The 18,697-nt window shown below is 42.3% G+C and overlaps 1 protein-coding gene across 2 annotated transcripts in view; it reads left to right on the top strand.

Annotated features, from left to right (window-relative positions):
- Positions 1-18,697, top strand: part of LOXHD1 (lipoxygenase homology PLAT domains 1) — a 162,154-nt gene that overhangs the window by 45,147 nt on the left and 98,310 nt on the right. For both annotated transcript variants that reach the window (XM_079108765.1, XM_079108764.1), the window contains 7 exons: positions 481-629; positions 2,150-2,273; positions 4,667-4,917; positions 9,494-9,629; positions 10,513-10,673; positions 11,702-11,788; positions 12,194-12,329. In XM_079108765.1, coding sequence (XP_078964891.1) covers positions 481-629; positions 2,150-2,273; positions 4,667-4,917; positions 9,494-9,629; positions 10,513-10,673; positions 11,702-11,788; positions 12,194-12,329 — 1,044 coding nt within the window. The remainder of the gene's footprint in view (positions 1-480; positions 630-2,149; positions 2,274-4,666; positions 4,918-9,493; positions 9,630-10,512; positions 10,674-11,701; positions 11,789-12,193; positions 12,330-18,697) is intronic.

The raw sequence follows: 18,697 nt of genomic DNA, 5'->3' as shown, positions 1-18,697 counted from the left end.
GGATTGTGGTGAGGAATAGCATAAAAAATTCACGTTAAACAACCAACGGAGTCAGATAATAGCAGTTGGCACTATTTTGTAGAAAAGGAACCAGCTCTAAGGAAGTCTGAAGCTGACATGAGGGTCCCAGCCACAGGCCCTATGCCAACTGCTATGCCAATGTTTCCATTCAGGATGGATAATAAGGAAAAGTAATCAGGGTCTCAGATCTAGGGATAGGGGCACAAATAGGTTTATTGGAATAAGGACTCCAGACAAAGGCAGAAACCAAAAGCCCCATTATGGGACCTGGGCACCAGCCACACAGGAGGCAAACCCTGGTCTTGCCAGAGACTGAAGGGATGTAAGGAGCCTTTAGATCTCCCTGGGGAGCTGCCCTTGACTTTGCAAGGGTTCTTCAGTGGGTGGACCATTGAGGCTTGGAGTTGGTTCTTTCTTCTCTTCCTGTCTTTTGTGACTTTCTTGCATCTCTGTGTACAGGAGAGCGTAGGCTGGAAAATGAAAAGGACAACTTTGAAAAGGGAGCTGAAGACAAGTTCATGCTGGATGCCCCAGATTTGGGGCAGCTGATGAAGATCAATGTGGGCCACAACAACAAGGGGGGGTCTGCGGGTTGGTTTCTGTCCAAGGTAGGTTTTAGCGCTTGTCTATGGTCCCTGGCGCCTGGGAGGGGAGAAACCCACTCTTCAGAAGGTTGTACCTCAGCCCAACTTCCCTCCCGAGGTCTATCTGCATCTTCTCTGCTACCCAAGTCCACTGGCCAGGCACACTGTTCTCTGACAGCCTTCAAGGCCTCACCCTTGTTAGCACCTAACTAAAAAGCCCAGTTCTCTCATCTGATTTAGCCAGAGCCTAAGCATCCTTCAAGACTCCACTGTGAAACTTTCCCTGATTCTGGTGGAAGGGAGGAGACCCCCTGGGCTGCCCAGTTGCCCAGTGAGTGTGTGGTTCCCTTACCTGGGCAGAAGAGACCCCTGCCTATCAAGTGATGTCTTCAGGGTGGGAGATCTGCTAAATCTCAGCTGACACCCCTAACCTACTCTACTGACTCCAAGACTGACTTCACATGATCGCTGGGAGGTTCTTAGCCTGTGCAGGAAGCAGTGAGGGCTACCTGGTCCATGATCATTTTGGGGTGCCTGTGAACCCTCTGGAAAGAACAGGGAGGGAATGACCCCTGCTCGGCACTTCACCTTTCCCTCCCCTTCTCTGTGCGCGATTTATCTCTCTTGGCTTTCACCTTGGGAGGGCTTGCCATGTCCCACCATCACAGAATCTGATTGGCTCCACCACGGATAGGCCCCTTCACAGGCATCAGTCTGTCCTCCTGGGGCTCAGCTCATGGCCTGCACTTTCCTTTTTAGCTCTTGGAAGGCTGGCCCCACGGGTGGGCTTGTTGGAAGGTGGAGAATGTTCCTTGAGGAGTAATGGCTCTTGCTTTTTATTAGGTCATTGCTCCCCCACCCCCCTCTCTCTTTCTCCAGGTGGGTGCTCACATCATTCACTGGGAACAGTGCTTCTGTCTCTCCTGCCTTATTTAACAGGGGGTTCCCCTGCGCACACTTCGGGAGGTCCTCTCAGCTCCTAGGTGCTTCCTCAGACACACAGTATCTCAATGTCACCAACCAGGCTCAAGTGGCAGTCCCTTTGGGAAGTTCCTGGATGACCAGTTCCATTCACCTCACTGTCAGTGGCTGGTGTTTTTCTAACCCAATCACCAGATTCTAGGCTCCTCTGTGCCTGATCCGGGGCTTGCAGTGCCCTTTGTGCGGATTCTGCTTCTCACCAGTTAAGTTCAGAGCCCCGCCTTCAGCCATTGAGGAAGGTGATCGGTTCCACCCCTTTACTATTCCTGGCTTCCAGTCCTTGCATCTCGGCCTCATAGGGCACTTCCTGCCATGTTTCTTGGCTCTGCCCTGCAGCAATGAGTGGAGGGACAATGGCTTGGGAGTTCAGGCAGGACGTGATTGGCAGTCATCCTCGAATGGCTTCTTGATGTTTTTCAGCAACAGCTGTGTCCTGCGATGAGCTTGCCTTGGACCATGAGGAGATGACAGTGGATTCTTGGGGTGCCCTCAGCGGTTGGAGGAGTTGGATAGACCGCCAGCTGCACCCTCTTCATCTCGTTCCTTCCTCTTCCCCTTCCCAGATTGTCATTGAAGATATTGGGAACAAAAGGAAATATGACTTCCCCCTCAACCGCTGGCTGGCCTTGGATGAAGATGATGGCAAAATCCAAAGGGATATCTTAGTGGGCGGAGCTGAGACCACAGGTAGAACTGGAAAGCCAGGCCCCAGTGGCTACTGGGCCACTTTCTGCCTGAGGGTCAGTGTTCATACCTGCAGATTTGGAGGTCTGTGATCAAGCAGGGGCCAGAGGTCTATAGACAGTATCCCTCCTGCTCCTGAGAATGTTCTGTCTCTCGGGGCTGCAAAACTGAGGCTCTGTTCATTCCAAAAGAGCTGGGACGATGCCCCTGAGCAGACACTGACTACCCAGGACAGAGGGAGTTACCCACTTCTGATGTGTGCACACTTGACTATGTTGATTTACTTTGTGTGTGTGTGTGTGTGTGTGTGTGTGTGTGTGGTACTGGGGATTGAACCCATGCCAGGCAGATGTTCTACCACTAAGCTATATCCCCAGCCCTTTTAAAATGTTATTTTGAAACAGAGCCTCTCTAAGTTGCCCAGGTTGACCTCAAATTTGTGATCCTCTGCCTCAACCTCTCCTCACATGGAATTATTGACTTGGACAACTATGTCCAGCTAATTTAGTCTTAACGCCTTATAATATCAAGTGCTTTGCCCATGCCAGGCCCTCTACTAGTCACCTGACTCACCTAGGTTCTTTCAATCCTCACAGTATGCTGTAGGAATTTTATCATCCCCATGTCACAGATGAGAAAACTGAGGCTTATGGAAGTTAAGAAACCCGTCTAGGGTCACACAGCTGGTCGTATTAGGTCTGCCTCCTAAGATCCTACCCATTGTGAATTTCACAAAAGCCTCTAGGTCCCAGCATGGCTGAGGTGGTCATGGGTGTTCCAGGAAATCGGTGTTAGGCACATCCAAGAACATGCTTTGCTGCAAAAGCTTCCAGGGCTCATTCCTGCATAGAGATGAAGTCCAAATTCTGTAGTGAAACATACAGATTGCTCCATCATTTGATTCCAGCCTATCTTCTCATCAAAATCTTCCATCACCCTTCTCCCCACTCCCTCAACCTTCCATCTTCCCAGGGGCATCTGTGAAGCCCTGGCTCTCTCCCTTTTCGGTACCCACCCTGCCTAGGGCATTCACTGGCTTGCTTTCCTCTCCTTACCCTTTTTCTTCCTTTGTCCTCTGAAGCTGCTTTCTCCTCAGCTTGTAATGACAGTTCTCTTTTTTCTGCTTCTCAAATTCTTACTTCCGGTCACTTCTGGGCCCTCCCAGCCTCCCTAGACCGGATCCTCTTGTCCTTATTTTGGACAGGCTTCGGTTGCTATGGCTTACAGGAGTCAAATTTACTTAACGCTGTGCACTAGGACGGATTTCTACAATCTCAAGGACTGCGTTGCCATTCCTGTCTCCCAGTGGTGGAGAAAGAGGAGACATGACAGCAGCTGGGAATTCCCATAACCAGGCCATGGACACATGTCTGGTGTGGGAATGTCTCTCATCCATGTGCCCTGGGGCAATGAAGTTGAGACCCACTCTGTTTCGGATCAGTGGCCTTCGCTTTTCATCTTCACGTGTTCCTGAAGGCCTGGTGTCTAGTAAGCACTTGATAAATACTTGCAAACCAAAGAAGGTGCGAAGGAACAGTGCCCCATGCACTGTGTGTGTTCTGTATTCCCAAGATGTTTGGGATTTTTATTTCTCTAAGGTTGTGGGATGAGGGTGTGGATTAGGATAGGGTGAGGGGTGGATGGATGAATCAAAAGCCTAACATGTCAATTGCCTTAGACCCCAGGGTAGAGTGCATGACCCTAGGCCAGGTCTCAGCAGAGCCCCCTGCCCAAATGTTTGCCTTTGGTGTTTTCTCTTACTCCTCCTCATTTAGTTTAACTCATCCTTACTGTCTCTTCCCCTAAATTCCATGTTCTCTCAATGTCTCTTGACTGATGCAAACTCAATGTGGCCCAACCTACAGCCTCCCCGCTCCCTAAATCCCCCAGGGCCCACTAATTAGGTGATGAAAGAGACCAGTGGTGCTCTCTACCAGAAGTTATGTTTTGAAGTTATTGGCCAAAGAGCAAGTTAAATGAATCAGATAGCCGGGGATATAAATCTCCATCAGTGGCGTTGACTATTATAATTAGATTAGACATAACAGAATCCATGTGACAGCTATTGATAAGGTACACAGGGTAATTAACATCAGTAATTAGTACTATTCTTAGCCAGCCCAAGTTCTTCCTTCTCTTTGTTGGTTTCCTGTAATCAGCACTGGCAGCTCCCTGTAATAATAGACAGGATTTACTCTCAAACTCACATACACTGACATACAGACCTGGACAGGATGAAATGAGTTTGAGAGGGACATTGGGCATGGTCCGAGGTGATAATGGGGAACGAGGGCGTATGGAAGATGGGCGTTGATGGGTGTTGTGGCTGAGAGGGAAGCAAAGGGGATGTCATAATGCAGATCCCAATGAGCCCTCTTCTCCTGTTTTCACACCAGCGATCACCTACATTGTCACCGTCTTCACGGGGGATATCCGGGGAGCTGGGACCAAATCCAAAATCTACTTGGTCATGTATGGGGCCAGAGGAAATAAGAACAGTGGGAAGATCTTCCTGGAGGGCGGTGTGTTTGACAGGGGCCGCACAGATATCTTCCACATTGAGCTGGCTGCCCTCCTCAGCCCCCTGAGTCGGGTCTCCATCGGGCACGGCAACGTGGGTGTCAACAGAGGCTGGTACTGTGAGAAGGTAAGGAGGGCTTCCGTGGAGTTGTTCTTGATTCTATCCTCTCTCCTTGAATTTGTGAGTGCACACTCCAACCTGAAGCCTACTTCCTACTTCCTCTGGACCAATTACAGAGTATGTGGGCAATCCCTTTCATTGGGCATTTGGGTGGTCACATGTCCATCCAGCTTGTCTTGCTAGTGGTCAGGAATGGGGGCTGTTTTCAAACCAGTGATCACCTTCATTGTCACTGTCTCCGGTTGGTTGCTTGGTTGGTGGTTACAGACAATCCTGATTCTGGGGGTTAGTATTTCACCTCAGATTATAAACCTCTCAAACAACAACTAATTTAAATATGTTTGCATTATGGAATATTTATACTTTGAAGAATACATATATATTCAGATTAAGGCATAAAAAATGGTTAAAAATTTTTAAAAAAAATTTTGTCTGCTACTTTCCAGCTTGAGAAACAGAACATTTCCAATGCTTCTGAAACCCCTCGGCCCCACTCCCGAGTCCTCTGATTCTCTCTCTCACAGGGAAGACACTACTATGAATGATAGCTATATATTATTTGAAATGGACAGTTTTCGCTTAACATTATGCTTTAGAGATTCATCCAAGTGATAGTGAAAACTGTATGTATGTAGTTCATCCATTTTCCTTCAGGAAAGAATTCCATTATGTGAATAGATTACCATTTATTGTTCAAATCCTCCATTGATAGAAAATCTGGGTTTGTTTCTTGATTTTTACTACTGTGAATATAGTGCAAGAGTTTCTCAGGACAGAAGTTTTAGGTCATAGGGCAAGTGAATCTTCAGCTTTACAGGACAGGTCTTGTTTCCAAAATATACCAAGTGTTTTCTAAAGTAGTTGGGCCATTTTGCTCTCTTGTTAGTCACATATAAGAGACATTTTGTTTCAGGCATCCTTGTCAACACTTGCAGTTGTCTGATTTTTTAATCTTTACCTGGAGGTTGTATAATGATCTTATTGTAGTTGTAACTTTTATTTTCATAATTACTACTGAGGTTGAACATCATTTCTTTTCTTTATTGACCATTCATGTATCCTTTTATATGAAATTCCTGCTTTCTTCTATAGGCTAAACTTCATGATAATGGATTGCAATTTTATAATTTTGTATACCTTTAGAATTGACTTGCTGACATTTAATGTGTCAATTTTCTTTGAATGATCATAAGGGGCATTGACCTTTAATTTTCATTTATCATATAGTCCTTAACTGGTTTTAATCCTAGAATGATTGTTTCATTTTGAACTTTAGCTTTGTTGAAGTATAATTTAATATTATTTTACTTAGAAAACACAGTCTGTGTGATCCCATTTTTAAAAAATTGTTGTGATTTTCTTTACAATGCATGTTCAATTTGTGTGTATTTTCTCAGTTAAGTTTAAAATTTTATTTTATTTATTAAGTGGAATTGGTTACTTTTGTTATTTGAATCTTCTATTTACATACTGACATTTTTTCCTGTTTAATCTATTAAAAGATGTTTTGAAATTTCCCACTTTAGTGGCAGATGTTTCAATTTATCCTTCTAGAACTGATAATTTCTGCTTGATATAGTTTAGGACTATGTTATTAGGCATAGAATTACCATAGCCTCCCAGGGAATTCAAGCTTTACCATTATCTGATTTGATATGAACTATCTTTTATTTGCAAATTTAGTTCATTTATACTTATTGTAATTATAGATTTACCTGTCCTACATTTACTATTTGTTTTGTTTTCTTTTAATATTTCTTGACTGTCCCCCTGCCCAACTTAGTGTGTTTTATGTTACTACCACAGAATAATTTACAAAGATAATTTATTTGCAAAATAAATTTACCATTATTTAGCTCATGGTTTGGATGTCCAAGAGTCTGGCCTCAGCATCTACTTAGCATCTGGTGCGGACCTTCTTGCTGGTCATGACATGGTAGGAGGCATCACAGGGAGAGACAGAGGGTCTTAGTTTGGGTCTCTTCTCTTATCAAGTCACGATCCCGTGGATTAGGGGCCTTCACTTAATTACATCCCCAAAGTCCCACCTTTAAATACCATAACTGCTTTAAATTTCCACCTTTTACCTCACAATGGGGTGAAATTTCAATGTAAGTTTTGGTAGGACATCCAAACTGTCACATCCCATTATAGTGGTCTTACCGTACACAATTAATTGACAAACCTAAAGTTAATTAATACTTCTCCTCTCCTCTTGGGACAATAAAAGGACCTTAGAAATCACTAATGCTAACAACCTATATCTAAATTTCGTGCTATTTTTCCTAGAAATTTATCTTTATTTGGAATTATTTTTAAATCCACACATTAGATAATGTTTTATAGTTATTATTAGTTCAGATCTATCTAACTGCTTGCTGGTTTGCTTGCTGATGCTTCTTGCATTTCAGACCTATGTCTGGTATTTTGTCCTTCCTGCAGTGCATCCTATAGAATTTCTTTTGACATAGGTCTGTTGTTGGTAAACTTTGTTTTTGTTCATTTAAAAAGTGATTTTGTTCTATCTTTATTATTGAAAGATATTTAAGATATAGAATTCTAGGATGATTCTCTTCTCCCCATATCTTCTGGCTTCCATTAGTCTAATTGCCATTCTGTGTCTTTTCTCTCTCAATGCTCTTGAGATCTTCTCTTTGTCTTTGGCATCTGATGCCTCTCTTCAGTATGTCTAGGTGTGCATTTATTACTACGTGTCGTGTAACCGGGCTCATGGTAACTAATTCTTAGGGGAGACTTATTATTATTTTCTTCTTTTGAGCAAAGGCAGAGAAGGCAGGCTTCCCTTTGAAGATTCCCCCTCACCCATCTTTCATCTGAGAGAGCAGCTCCTTGAAGTGCTTCTGCCCACTCACATTTCCTGTTCAGATTCTCCACTTTTCAAGCCCCAATCCCACCACCTACTGCCTGGTGGAGCTGCTTCAGGGCAGGCCAAACTTTAACACTGGATGCTCTGAATTCTGCTGGGTCTTATGGCTTCCTGTAAATATCTGACAGCTCACCACTATACAAAAAATGCTGTTTCATATTCTTATCTAGTATGTGGGTATTTTGGACTACCTAGTCCAGAAGTCAAACTTTTAACAAGTACTTACAAGCACTCAAAATTTTATTATTGTAAGCATTTTATAAGGTTGTACTTATATTCAGGGGAACCACAAGAGCTGAGGAGACCTATCAGACTTTCACAAGTTTGCCATCTTGTAGAAAAAACAAAACTAACCAATACATATGTAACATCAGGAAGACAATTCAAGAGTAAAATAAGAGATGACAACTGTAGGATTTGTTCAGAAGAAAGAAAGACTTATAAGTATATTGCTGGTAATTAGACCTTTCTATGCCCCCAGAGTACCTGCATGGGTGCCTTCCAACTTTGCCTGAGTATAGGTGCAATTCTGAATATGTGGTTATACAGAATCTTCAGTATTAAAGACGGAGTGAAGCAATGAATTTGAGTGGACTCCATAAATGGTGATTCTGAGATTTGTAGTAAGGATGGAAAAGACCCAAATGGATAATTAGGGTCAGAGCATTTATATTTCTAGTTCTGCCACTAACTGTACAAACTTGGATATTTTGCTTTCCTTTCTGGACCTCGGCTTTCCCATGTGTTAAATGAATATGGGGGTGGATTACATTAGTTGCCAACACCTTAGTAAAATGTTTATGGGAGCTGCCTCTGTCCCCCTTCACTGGCATGATCTCCATGGAGAAGTGATTCTCTGGGAGCATGAGGGGTATACAACCCATCTGTTAGCTCCCCTCCCCTTGGTTCTTCTTAAGTTTAAGGTTCATCATGATGCTCAGATGTTGAGTATTAGGTGAACTCTCAGAGATAACTGGCTCTATTTAAGGGTAAAAAGTCAAGTTAAGGAAGTTTTAGTTAATTGTAGTCGCTAAACAATTGACAAATACCAAATATTGAACAAACACTCATGAAGACAGTGGTCAGTCAAAATGTTTGACCCATGGGACAGTCATATTCATTTTCAAGTTAAAAACAAGGTAAAGCTTGACATTTGATAATGAGAATGGTCAAAATTTCTTGCTGAGAGAAGATTCTGTAGAGTGCCAGGAACCTTCCTTTGACCATACATATTAGAATAGCCTGGGCTGGATAGACTTTTGGGTTCTAGATACATGACTCCAGGGTGTGGGTAGTAATGCACATGCAGGCAAGAGGGTGGAGTGAGGACCGAGCCTGCAATAGAGCAGTTGGGTTTGTATTCAATTCCAGATATTAATTAGCTTTCATGTGATTTGCCTTCTTCCTATAAGGCAATTATGGGGAATTAATTTGGTAGTCTCAGTCATTTGGTTCAGATTAGCCAAGATTTTATGAGGAGCATAAAGAAGTAGTTTTGAAGAAGGTGTTACATACGGAGGAACAGGTTTGAGATTTGAGCTAGGAAATTGGAGGATAGACAACACCGACTCTAATTTCAGATTCAGTGGGACGGTGGAAGCATCCCTTCCCTTAGGGTTGAGGAGGCCGGTGAGCCTTGTGAGCAGTGCCCCTGGGAGACACAGTGAGGGAGACACTTGTGCTCTGCCCTCCCAGGTGGTGATTCTGTGCCCCTTCACTGGCATCCAGCAGACTTTCCCCTGCAGCAACTGGCTGGATGAGAAGAAAGCAGATGGGCTCATCGAGAGGCAACTCTACGAGATGGTGTCTCTCAGGAAGAAGCGGCTGAAAAGTAAGCCCAAGAGTCCCAGAATCTTCCAGCTATGTCAGGATGTCAGACCACTGTCAAAGGTTTTGAGGGGGTTACTCCTGCTTCTCAATTCTCCTCTACGGAGAAAAGGAAAGGGCCCTTTAGGGGACTCAGTTCTACACAGTACAGACCTACACAGTTGCACACCTGGTACTAAGGCTGACTCCAGGGTCCCCAGGTTGAAGCAGTGGCTAGGGGTTCACTCCAGTGCACTCTGAATACACCAGAAAGGGTGGGTGAAGTCAACTCTTCCCCCAGTTAAAACATACCAGTAGGCATTGACTGTTAAAAAGAACATGGAGTTAGAGAATATAACGCTAAGTGAAATAAGCCAAACCCAAAATCCAAAGGCCAAACGTTTCCTCTGATATGTGGAAGCCAATTCACAATAAGGTGGGGGGCATAGAGAAGAATAAAGTTACTTTATATTAGGTAGAGGGGAGTGAAGGGAGGGGAAGGGGTGTGGGGGTAGGAAGGATAGTAGAGTGAAACAGACTTTATTACCTCGTGTACATGTATGACTGCATGACTGACATGATCCTGCAATGGGTATAATTAGAAAAATGAGAGATTATACTCTATTTATGTATGATCTATCAAAATGTATGAATGCATTCCACTGTCATGTACAACTAATTAGAACAAATACAATTTAAAAATTAAAAAAACATGGAGGAACTCTATTTTTAAAAGCAGGAATCCTCAACTTTCTAAATACAGCCCTTGTTATAAGGGGTTTCTGAGAATGGGACACAATTGCACAGCACTTGCTGTTCAGTTGTGATCATTTTCTCTCCTCTTTCCTATTGGTAACATGAAAATCTCTTCACTTGATGTTTATGGGGCAACTTGACCTGTCTCCTAGAATTTCCTTGGTCCCTGTGGGTCTGGACCACAGACCTGAAGAAGGCTGGCACCAACTCTCCCATCTTCATCCAGATTTATGGACAGAAGGGGCGGACGGATGAGATTCTCCTGAATCCCAACAATAAGTGGTTCAAACCAGGTGTCATCGAGAAGTTTAGGGTAGGACAGCAATGAGGTGAGGTGGGTGGGGAGAGGAGGAAGGATGTGGCAGGTGTCTGGGGGAATCTGATTTTCTAAGCCAGATGGGTTTTCAATCAAGTTTGAAGATGAAAAGGAACAATGAAGAATTTACCCTGGCAAGGGGTGACACATAATGATTGAGAGGGAGATGGTTTAGATTGAGGCCTTCATCTGAGACAGTGGGAACCAAGCCAGGGGGAAGCCAAGATGGAATGGTGTTGAGCATCTACACAAGTTGAGTGGCTCGGGGATCGTAGAGAGAGACCTGAGCACAGTTAGTGTTAGATGGCCCATTCTGGGCTGATTTAGACAGTGAGGATAAATTTAAGGAAAAGTATGAATTTTAGGGAATTTGAAGGGAAATACAGCTTTAAAGCTTTCCAGTACATATGTAACTAGAGCAAGGTCCACACACACACACACACACACACACACACACACACACACACACACACACACACACACACAAATGCTGCTTTGACCTTTAGGTAGGAATAATTTGTAATTTGCAGCTCTTCCCTCAAAGCTCCCCATTGGTGCCTTATTCGACCACTCAATTCGTTGCTCTTTATGTATTTGTCTTTCCTGCCAGATTTGAGCCCCTAGGGAAAGGGCATGGCTTTGGTATTGATCTTTTTGTCTGTTCCAGTGCCCAGTGGAGTCCTGGGGCTGTGGGCCTGTGCTAATTTGCAGGGTTGTCATATAGATTTTGTTACTGGAAGTTCATTGCTTGGAAGATTTTCTTTAGGCTGCATCCTACTGTGGGTCAGTTATTTTTGTTCCATTTCACCAGCCCAGACTAAACCCCAGTTTTTCATTACCGTCTTTCCCCCATGTGCCATTGGCTACCAGGAACAGGACAGGAAGGTGGGTGTGGGGAGGCTGGAAGCTCATCCATCCTCATCAGGGAGAAATAGCCGCCAGCAGGCCCCTCCTCCTGGTCGGCTGTGAGGATAGAGGCCTTTCCTTGGTCAGACTGGCTCAGGCCTGTTCGTTTCTCATCACAGATTGAGCTCCCAGATCTTGGCCGATTTTACAAGCTTCGGGCATGGCATGATAGAAGGAGTTCTGGTTCTGGATGGCATTTAGAAAGGGTGAGATGCACCCCCTTCAGGGTTGGGAGAGGAATCAGAAATGTCCCTTTTTATGACTGTCTCATGTAAATTTACCTCTATGTTGATTGGAAATGGGAGGGGAGAAGGGTGGATATGGGCCACAGGTACTTCCTGATAGCTGGGGAGAAACTTTCCAAAGTAGACTGAGAAAATGCTCAGGTGTCCTTGGTGCTGCAAAGCCGCCCCAGTCACCTGGATGCTAGGCAAGTGCAGGTCTCTAGGGGACCAGGGGGAGAAATGTTAATCTGTCTCTCTGCCTCCCATAAGGGTCATCTCCAGGAGATGGCTTTGGCCTCCCTGAGATGAGATGGCAGAATGGTGACTCCGGGACATGGGTGAGAATCTCTGCCACACCCACCTGCTCACCTCGGGACTTCATTTTAGATGACCCTGATGAACACTCTGAATAAGGACAAGTATAACTTCAATTGCAATCGCTGGCTGGACGCCAATGAGGATGACAATGAGATTGTGAGGGAGATGACCGCAGAGGGCCCAACAGTGCGGAGGATCATGGGTAGTAAGTACTGACCAGCTCCCGGTCCAGGCGAGGCAGTGGAGCTTCGACTTGGTGTGCCAAGGGTGCTTGATCTGAGCTGATAGCCTTGTCCACTCTGCGTCATCAGGACCCCTTGGAATGCCAGAGTGGATTTTGAAGTTCCCAGTCTCAAGGCTGGCTTGAAGGAGTCCGCTTCATGGCATGATGCTGCAACCCCACCAAGATGGGTGTGTTGGGAGGGAGGGGAGGCTCATGGGCCTTCGGGTTGGCCATGGAGGATGAGAAGCTGCACTAAACAGTTCCCCAGAGCTGCCTTGAAGTTAGAGGCAGTATCTTCTTGTTCCCTTCAAATTATGAAATGTGGAGACTGATTCTACCAAAGGAAATCTGGATGTGGATTCTTGTAGCCATGCTTGGCTGCAACCCTCCATCTCTATTTGAGGCAGTAGGAGAGACACTGAGCTTTTAATTTAGAGTCCAGCTCACATTCACAGAGCCAAAGGGAAGTCATTTTGCCTCTAGGTTCTAGTAGCAGAGTGCTGGAAAATAATCACACATGTCCCGTCCTTTTCCCGTGGCAGACACTACTAAGTGACACAATGTTCTCTCTCATTGAATCTGAAACAAGCTTTGCAGCCCTCAATATAGCTGCAAGGGACATTACCAACTGATCAGAATTGATTCTTAAGATACCATGTTTGTTATCTTTGTGGCAGTTCTTAATCTTTTCAATAGTAAAATAATATTGCAAAAATCACAAAAAGTTAAGAATATACAGAAAATGATGCCACTAATGATTCCTGTAGTCCTACTAAATATTGCAGTAACGTCAGTTCACAGATATTCGTGTGGTACTTATGAGTACTCTGTGTTTACATGCTCACGAGAAGCTCCTTTTGCATATTTTTTAAATTTAAAAAAATTTTTTTTTATTTAAACAAATGGGATACAAGTTGTTTCTCTATTTGTACATGGAGTCAAGACATACCATTTGTTTAATCATAAATTTACATAGGGCAATGTTGTTTGATTCATTGTTATTTTTTCCCTTCCCCCCCACCCCTCCCACCCCTCTTTTCCCTCTATACAATCCTTCCTTCCTCCATTCTTACCACCCTCCTTATCCCTAACCCTAACCCTAACTCTAACCCCTCCTAACCCCCATTATATGTCCTCATCCGCTTATCAGTGAGATCATTCATCCTTTAGTTTTTTGAGATTGGCTTATCTCACTTAGCATGATATTCTCCAATTTCATCCATTTGCCTGCAAATGCCATAATTTTATTGTTCTTCATGGCAGAGTAGTATTCCATTGTATATATATGCCACAGTTTCTTTATCCATTCATCAACTGAAGGGCATCTATGTTGGTTCCACAATCTGGCTATGGTGAAATGAGCAGCTATGAACATTGATGTGGCTGTATCTCTGTAGTATGATGATTTTAAGTCCTTTGGTGATAGACCAAGGAGTGGGATAGCTGGGTCAAATGGTAGGTCCATTCCAAGCTTTCTGAGGAATCTCCATACTGCTTTCCAGAGTGGCTGCACTAATTTGCAACCCCACCAGCAATGTATGAGTGTACCTTTTTCCCCACATCCTCGCCAACACCTATTGTTGCTTGTGTTCGTGTTAATCGCCATTCTAATTAGGGTGAGATGAAATCTTAGGGTAGTTTTGATTTGCATTTCTCTTATTACTAGAGATGTTGAACATTTTTTCATATATCTGTTGATTGCTTGTACATCTTCTTCTGTTTCATTTCCTTAGCCCATTTGTTGATTGGGTTATTTGTATTCTTGGTGTAGAGTTTTTTGAGTTCTTTATATATTCTGGAAATTAGCACTCTATCTGAAGTATGAGTGGCAAAGATATTCTCCCACTCTGTAGGCTCTCTCTTCACATTACTGATAGTTTCCTTTGCTGAGAGAAAGCTTTCTAGTTTGCATCTATCCCAGTTATTGATTCTTGCTTTTATTTCTTGGGCTATGGGAGTCCTGTTAAGGAAGTCTGATCCTAAGCCAACAAGTTGAAGGTTTGCACCTACTTTTTCTTCTATAAGATGCAGGGTCTCTGGTCTGATTCCGAGGTCCTTGATCCATTTTGAGTTGAGTTTTGTGCAGGGTGAGAGATAGGGGTTTAATTTCATCTGTTGCATATGGTTTTCCAGTTTTCCCAGCACCATTTGTTGAAGAGGCTATCTTTTCTCCATAGCATATTTTTGGCACCTTTGTCTAGTATTAGAAAATTGTATTTATTTGGGTTTGTGTCCGTGTCCTCTATTCTGTACCATTGATCTACCTGTCTATTTTGGTAGCAATACTATGCCATTTTTGTTACTATTGCTTTGTAATAGAGTTGACGATCTGGTATTGCGATACCCTCTACTTCGCTCTTTCTACTGAGGATTGCTTTAGCTATTCTGGGTTTCTTATTCTTCCAGATGAATTTCATAATTGCTTGCTCTATTTCTGTGAGGTACATCATTGGGATTTTAACTGGAATTGCATTGAATCTGTATAGCACTTTAGGTAGTATGGCCATTTTGACAATATTAATTCTTCCTATCTATGAACATGGGAGATCTTTCCATCTTCTAAGGTTTTCTTTAATTTCTTTCTTTAGTGTTCTGTAGTTCTCATTGTAGAGGTCTTTCACCTCTTTTGTGAGATTGATTCCCAAGTTTTTTATTTTTTTCGATGCTATTGTGAATGGGGTAATTTTCCTAATTTCTCTTTCTGAAGATTCATCACTTATGTATAAAAATGCATTGGATTTATGAGCATTGATCTTGTAACCTGCTACTTTACTGAATTCACTTATGAGTTCTAAGAGTTTTCTGGTGGAATTTCCAGGTTCCTCTAAATATATAATCATGTCATCAGTGAACAGGGATAGTTTGAGTTCTTCTTTTCCAATTCGTATCCCTTTAATTTCTTTGGTTTGTCTAATTGCTCTGGCTAGAGTCTCAAGAACGATGTTGAATAGAAGAGGTGAAAGAGGGCATCCCTGCCTTGTTCCAGTTTTTAGGGGGAATGCTTTCAGTTTTTCACCATTTAGAATGATATTGGCCATGGGCTTAGCGTAGATGGCCTTCACAATGTTAAGGAATGTTCCCACTACCCCAATTTTTTCTAGTGTTTTGAGCATGAAGGGATGCTGTATTTTATCGAATGCTTTTTCTGCATCTATTGAAATAATCATGTGATTCTTAACTTTTAGTCTGTTGATATGGTGAATGACATTTATTGATTTCCGGATGTTGAACCAACCTTGCATCCCTGGGATAAAACCCACTTGATAGTGGTGCACTATCTTTTTAATATATTTTTGTGTGCGATTTGCTAAAATTTTGTTGAGAATTTTTGCGTCGATGTTCATTAAGGATATTGGTCTGAAATTTTCTTTCCTCGATGTGTTTCTGTCTGGTTTAGGTATCAGGGTGATATTGGCTTCATAGAATGAGTTTGGGAGGGTTCCCTCCTCTTCTATTTCATGGAATACTTTGAGGAGTATTGGAATGAGATCTTCTTTAAAGGTTTTGTAGAACTCAGCTGAGAACTCATCTGGTCCCGGACTTTTCTTTGTTGGTAGGCTTTTGATGACCTTTTCTATGTCATTGCTTGAAATTGATTTATTTAAGTTGCATATGTCCTCCTCGTTCAGTTTAGGTAATTCATATGTCTCTAGAAACTTGTTGATGTCTTCAAGGTTTTCTGTTTTGTTGGAGTATAGATTTTCAAAATGGCTTCTAATTATGTTTTGTATTTCACTCCTGTCTGTTGTGATATTTCCTTGTTCATTTCGAATTTTAGTAATCTGAGTTTTCTCCCTCTTTCTCTTTGTTAAAGTGGCTAAGGGTTTATCAATTTTGTTTATTTTTTCAAAGAACCAACTATTTATTTTGTTAATTTTTCTGATTGTTCCTTTTGTTTTAATTTCGTTGATTTTGGCTTTGATTTTAACTATTTCCTGTCTTCTACTACTTTTGGTGTTGGTCTGCTCTTCTTTTTCTAGGGCTTTGAGCTGTAGTGTTAAGTCATTTATTTGTTGATTTCTACTTCTTTTGTTGAATGCGCCCCATGAAATAAATCTTCCTCTAAGTACTGCTTTCATAGTGTCCCAGAGATTTTGATATGATGTGTCTTTGTTCTCGTTTACTTCTAAGAATTTTTTTATTTCCCTCCTGATGTCTTCTGTTATGCATTCATCGTGTAATAGTGTATTATTTAATCTCCAGGTATTGGAGAAGTTTCTGTTTTTTATTCTGTCATTTATTTCTAATTTCAATCCATTATGATCTGATGGAGTACAAGGTAGTATCTCTATCTTCTTGTATTTGCTAACAGTAGCTTTGTGGCATAAAACATGGTCTATTTTAGAGAAGGATCCATGTGCTGCTGAGAAGAAAGTGTATTCACTCTTGGTTGGATGGTATATTCTATATAAGTCGGTTAAGTCTAAATTGTTGATTGTGTTATTGAGGTCTATGGTTTCTTTATTCAATTTTTGTTTGGACGATCTATCCAGCGGTGACAGAGGTGTGTTAAAATCGCCTAGTATTATTGTGTTGTGGTCTATTGGATTTCTGGAATTGAGAAGGATTTGTTTGACGGATATGGATGAGCCAATGTTCGGGGCATAGATATTTATGATTGTTATGTCTTGCTGATTTATGCTTCCCTTATGCAGTATGTAATGTCCTTCTTTATCCCTTCTGACTAGTTTTGGCTTGAAGTCCACATTATCTGAAATGAGGATGGATACTCCAGCTTTTTTGCTGTGTCCGTGTGCATGGTATGTTTTTTCTCATCCTTTCACCTTTAGTCTATGGGTATCTCTTTCTATGAGATGAGTCTCTTGCAGGCAGCATATTATTGGATTTTTCTTTTTAATCCAATCTGCCAGTCTACGTCTTTTGATTGATGAGTTCAGGCCATTAACATTCAGGGTTATTATTGTGATATGATTTGTATTCCCAGTCATTTGACTCATTTTTGGTTTTTGACATGATTTGGTTTCTCCTTTATTTGGCTATTCCTTTAGGCTAGTTCCTCCCATTGCTGATTTGCATCGTTGTTTTTCATCTCTTCCTCATGGAATATTTTGCTAAGAATGTTCTGTAATGCCAGCTTTCTTTTTGTAAATTCCTTTAGCTTTTGTTTATCATCTTATTTCATCGTCAAATCTGAAAGTAAGTTTTTCTGGGCATAAGATTCTTGGTTGGCATCTGTTTTCTTTCAGGGCTTGGTAAATGTTGTTCCAGGCCCTTCTAGCTTTTAGGGTCTGGATTGAAAAATCTGCTGATATTCTTATTGGTTTCCCCCTGAATGTAATTTGATTCTTTTCTCTTGCAGCCTTTAAAATTTGTCTTTATTTTATATGTTAGGTATTTTCATAATAATGTGCCTTGGTGTGGGTCTGTTGTAATTTTGTATATTTGGAGTCCTATAAGCCTGTTGTACTTGGTTTTTCCATTTCATTCTTCAGATTAGGGAAATTTTCTGAAATTATTTCATTGAATAGATTGTTCATTCCTTTGGTTTGTTTCTCTAAGCCTTCCTCAATCCCAATAATTCTTGAATTTGGCCTTTTCATGATATCCCATAATTCTTGTAGATTCTGTTCATGATTTCTTACCATCTTCTCTGTTTGTTCAACTTTGTTTTCAAGATTAAATATTTTGTCTTCAATGTCTGAGGTTCTGACTTCCAGGTGTTCTATCCTATTGGTTATGCTTTCTATGGAGTTTTTAACTTGGTTTATTGTTTCCTTCATTTCAAGGATTTCTGTTTGGTTTTTTTTCAGTATCTCTAACTCTTTATTGAAATGATCTCTTGCTTCCCGTATTTGCTCTTTTAACTGTTGATTGGTGCGATCATTTAATGCCTGCATTTACTCTTTCATCTCCTCATTTGCTTCCCTGATTGTTTTAATTATGTACATTCTGAACTCCCTTTTGGACATTTCTTCTGTTGTGCTGTCATTGGGTTTTATTGATATAGTATCTAGGTTTGTTTGGGACATTTTCTTCCCTTGTTTTCTCATGTTGGTTAGATGTCAGTGGGACTCTGTGATATTGCAGATTTCCTCTATTGGCTTATAATGTCCCTATAGATTTCCAGTGTATGACCTCCCAGCCTTTAGTAGCCTGAAGTCTTGGAGTAACTTGATAATGCAGTGCTTCCAAAGAAAGCTGCCCCCAGCCCACTACTGGTTCCAGGGCTTGGAGCTGGCTCTGTGTGGAAAGCCACTCATTGGGGGGCCTGCTCCAAGAAGCTGGCCGTGTGGGAGGAGCCCACCGCCGGAGTGTGCAGGGCTGCCTGGGGAAGACTCTAGCTGCCTTGCCCTACTCTGATAAGCCGCCCGAATCCGGGCCTGCCGCCT

Source organism: Sciurus vulgaris, assembly GCF_902686455.1.
Source record: "Sciurus vulgaris genome assembly, chromosome: 13".
In the NCBI taxonomy this organism is placed as follows: domain Eukaryota; kingdom Metazoa; phylum Chordata; class Mammalia; order Rodentia; family Sciuridae; genus Sciurus; species Sciurus vulgaris.
This window is presented reverse-complemented; position numbering and strand designations above follow the sequence as displayed.